Here is a 3,897-nt window from a genome sequence, read left to right as displayed (position 1 = left end):
GTTGTGGCCATGGTTCACCGATCTCTCTCCTTAATATTCAATGCAGACGGTAATGACGACCATGGTTCGATGATCGCCTTGATATCCTTAGTAAGAAGTTCTATGCTGAAGCGGCTAGGGGGGGATTTAAAATTCACCTCAATTCAAAGGTACCTAGAGGTACATGTATATTAAACTGTTGTAGAAACCGCCAATCAGAACGGGCACCTGACTCCGTCCGTGTTTGGCAAGAGGTGGTTTTCGGTTATCACGTGGGCTGAAGTGAAGACAACTCTGGTCTGAATACACCTCGTTCTTCTTGGATCTATATTTAGCCGCGTCCTTGACGACCCATTTGAGATCTGGCAGATCTTGGCACAAAACGGTATGAGCGTGAGCCTAACCAGCAAGGTGCAGCTGGTACTACCCTCTCTCGATTGGCTATATAGTGTACACTCACACGCACACACACACACACTCTCTCTCTCTCTCTCTCTCGTTTATCCCTAATTTGCAGCTCTTGCTAATTGTCACGCAGCTTCACGATCTGGCTTCACCCGTCTACTATCAATTCTACCTTCTTTGCCTCGGAGTAATCTCACTTCAAGGCGCACCTTTGCTTTCGACTCTCCCTCGGTTATTCTATAACTAGTACACAACAATGGCCAACTCTAATGAATATACAGCCCACGCTGCACTCACTGCGCATCATCAGTCGAGCTCCCAGAATCGACAACATGGTAATGATCACGCTCAAAAAGCGCCGCCTCAACAAGCGGATCAGACCACTAGTAACGATGATGTCCAGCACTGCCGTGGTGTGAACAAGGCCGGCAAATACATTAACGCCCGCGGCAAGATTCCGATACGCAGGATTGAGAACACAACCAGCAGGCAGGTTACCTTCTCGAAGCGCCGGAGCGGCCTCCTCAAGAAGGCCTTTGAGCTCTCCGTCCTCTGCGACGTCCAGGTCGCCCTCATTATCTTCTCCGCCACCGGCAAGCTCTTCGAGTTCGCCAGCCCCCAGTACGTACTCTTCTCACTTTTATTATTTTTTATTTTTTCAAATCAAAAAATGTTTATACATCTTTCAAAATCTTGTCATTCATATACAAGTCATGCCTAGGAAGGCCTTATTTTTTTCATATACAAGTCATGCCTAGGAAGGCATTATTTTTTTCAAAATTTTGTCATTCATACACAAGTCATGCCTAGGAAGACCTTATTTTGGACACTACACATCAGGATTTAGGAATCTTTCACTCCACCATGCTGTCCCCCTAGATGAAGATGGGTGCCCTTGTCTCATTTGGCCGTCTTCATGCACATCCACACAGCCTCATTTTCTATTCCTCCAATCACAATGTTTATCTAGTAGTTTATATGAGGCACTCCAATAATATATGTCAGATAAGCAAAAGCCAAATATATAAATTTGCCAAAGAGATATACTACTCAAGTAGCAAGGAGAAAATTAGGGGTTGTTTTTAGCCCAAGGATAAGAAAAAGCCAAATATGTAAATTTACCAAAGAGATAGACTACTCAGGTAGCAAGGACCAAATTAGGGGTTGTTTTAGCCCAAGGATAAGAAAAAGCCAAATATATAAATTTACCAAAGAGATAGACTACTACGATTTGAAAACTTGAACTCTCCATCAAAAGCCCTTTCCAACTCCAACCTCACCATCAAAAGAACAAGTTTCTACCTACAATTTCATAACCTTGGAGTGGATAGCCATTGTGTAATATTTATTTTCTTATATCCTCTCGACATCAATCACATAGATATTGAATCTTATTATAGCGAGGATAGCCCTTTGTAACCTACCCTCAACATACTTATAGACCCTTTGTCTAAGTAAATAGCATTTTTTAGATTCCCATTCATAATAAAGACCTACCCTCTACATTACTAGTACCTCATGATGATGAAGCTTCTACTTTGAGAGCCCCTCTTTGACCAATCTCACACCAAAGGAGTCAAAGGCTTCTATCATAAAAACCTGACCATTGATAGCCCCTCATGATGATGAAGCTTCTACTTCAAGATCCCCTCTCTGACCAATCTCACCAAAGGAGTCAAAGGCTTATATCACAAAAACCTTACCATCCATAGCCCCTCCTGAAAACAAGCCTAAATCATAGACGACAACACCTAAGGTCATCACTGTAGTAGCTGATAAAGGTAAATCCACATCACCATCAAAAACCACTCTCACGAAGACTTGTCTCATCATCGAGGGTGTCCAAACCATCAATTTTCATTGCTCTATCTGAAAATCAATGCCTAGAAGGGTACCAAACCTTTAGCCCCACAAAAAGAAGGTATATCCAAGTCCTAACTCAATGTCAAAAAATCTTCATGGAATGAGATGGTGGATAGGTGAGCTGATTTGGCTACCTCCACAGCTAAGGAATCACTCAAGGTTACACCAATATAAAGTTGATTTCTTATAGATGGCATAAAAATTTTGATCTAAGGATAAAAAGTCAATAGCTTATAGAAATCCACAAAGTAATAATACGTAGCCATTTTCAAGATACCCTAGAGTCTTAATATCAAGAAACTTAAAATATTCAATGAGATAGGAAATGATAAAATAAAAAGTATTTGTATAGTTCTTGTGTAGTTCATAAAATTACAATGGTGGAGGTTGTATCATGAAGGGGATAGTTTTTGCCTTTGATTTATTTTATAGTGTTAGGTGTTCCAAGTTGGCTTGTAAATGGGTGATTGTAAGAAATCTAAAATGACTTATGAGATATTTTAAGAAAGAAAAAATGACATATGAGATAGAATACACAACTTAACGATCATGTCATACTTAAGATAATTCGTGTTCTACTAATTGGTAGGTCCATAATGTGAAGTTGGATAGGAATCAATTGGGTGTAATATTAGTGTCTTCTTTGATTTGATTTGGACTTGCAAATCTTTAATCAAAGATCTTCTCTCACAACAACCTCTTCACTTCCATTCTCTTAAAGTATCTTTAAATTTAATTATTTTTTCTTCATTGTCATTAGGGTTTACATTAGGTTGTATTCCTTGAAGCATGCACCTTTGTACCTTTGCGTTTATTTGAATGGAATCCCAATCTTATTGAGTTTGATAATTAAATTTAAAGTTTCTTTAAATTTAATTATTTTTTCTTCATTTTCATTAGGGTTTACATTAGGTTGTATTCCTTGAAGCATGCACCTTTGTACCTTTTCATTTTTTTGAATGGAATCCCAATCTTATTGAGTTTGATATTCTATGATTATTGATATTATAAAATTTTGGTAAATACTAGCTCCAAGTTGATCATTTCAATGGATTTATATAGTTAAACATATAAGGATCTCTCCTCATCTCCATGTATGTTCCATAAGAGAGAGAGAGAGAGAGAGAGAGAGAGAGAGTTCTTCAAGTTACAATAATATGTGAGATTATCAGCATGATGAAAGTTCTTGAGAGATATCAAAGATGGTCAAGCTCATTACAAAAAGGCCCAAATGTAACACAAGATGTAGAGGTATTTTTCTTGTGCTTTTCTTGTATAACAGCTATCATGCATTTAATTAATAAAGGTATTTAATCTCTTTCAAAGTACACCTATATTTTAAACTAGAATATGGCCACATTGTTATAGAAAACCAACAATTGAAAGAATTGTTTTATGTGAAATGCTGAAGGTTCTAGAAAACATTTACAAAGTTTAAACGTGCCACTCCTCTTTAACAATGTTTTGTCCAAATTTCAACTTTTATCTATATTATGTTATGTATTCAAACAAATTATGACATTTTTCTCTATTTGTTGTCTCTTTAATGTATTCTTCCTCCTTTGCATCAGGTTATTCAAATTCTTTCTTAGCACTGCATACACCACTAGGCTTTCTTATCTCTTTGTCATTGGCATTTTATCCTAGTTA

General features: G+C 37.6%; 1 protein-coding gene across 1 annotated transcript; it reads left to right on the top strand.

The window, feature by feature from the left end:
• Positions 1 to 536: 536 nt before the first annotated feature.
• LOC147618267 (MADS-box transcription factor 23-like) lies at positions 537 to 3,576 on the top strand. Its single transcript, XM_086775122.1, has 2 exons — positions 537 to 1,005; positions 3,420 to 3,576. Exons 1-2 carry the CDS (start codon positions 641 to 643, stop codon positions 3,559 to 3,561), a joined length of 507 nt encoding a protein of 168 aa, XP_086631248.1. The 5' UTR covers positions 537 to 640; the 3' UTR covers positions 3,562 to 3,576.
• Positions 3,577 to 3,897: the final 321 nt, after the last annotated feature.

This window comes from Cibotium barometz, chromosome 35, assembly GCF_041138505.1.
Source record: "Cibotium barometz isolate CiBa-2024 chromosome 35, ASM4113850v1, whole genome shotgun sequence".
NCBI lineage: Eukaryota > Viridiplantae > Streptophyta > Polypodiopsida > Cyatheales > Cibotiaceae > Cibotium > Cibotium barometz.
The sequence above is the reverse complement of the archived record's forward strand: the minus strand, read 5'-3'. Positions and strand labels throughout refer to the sequence as shown.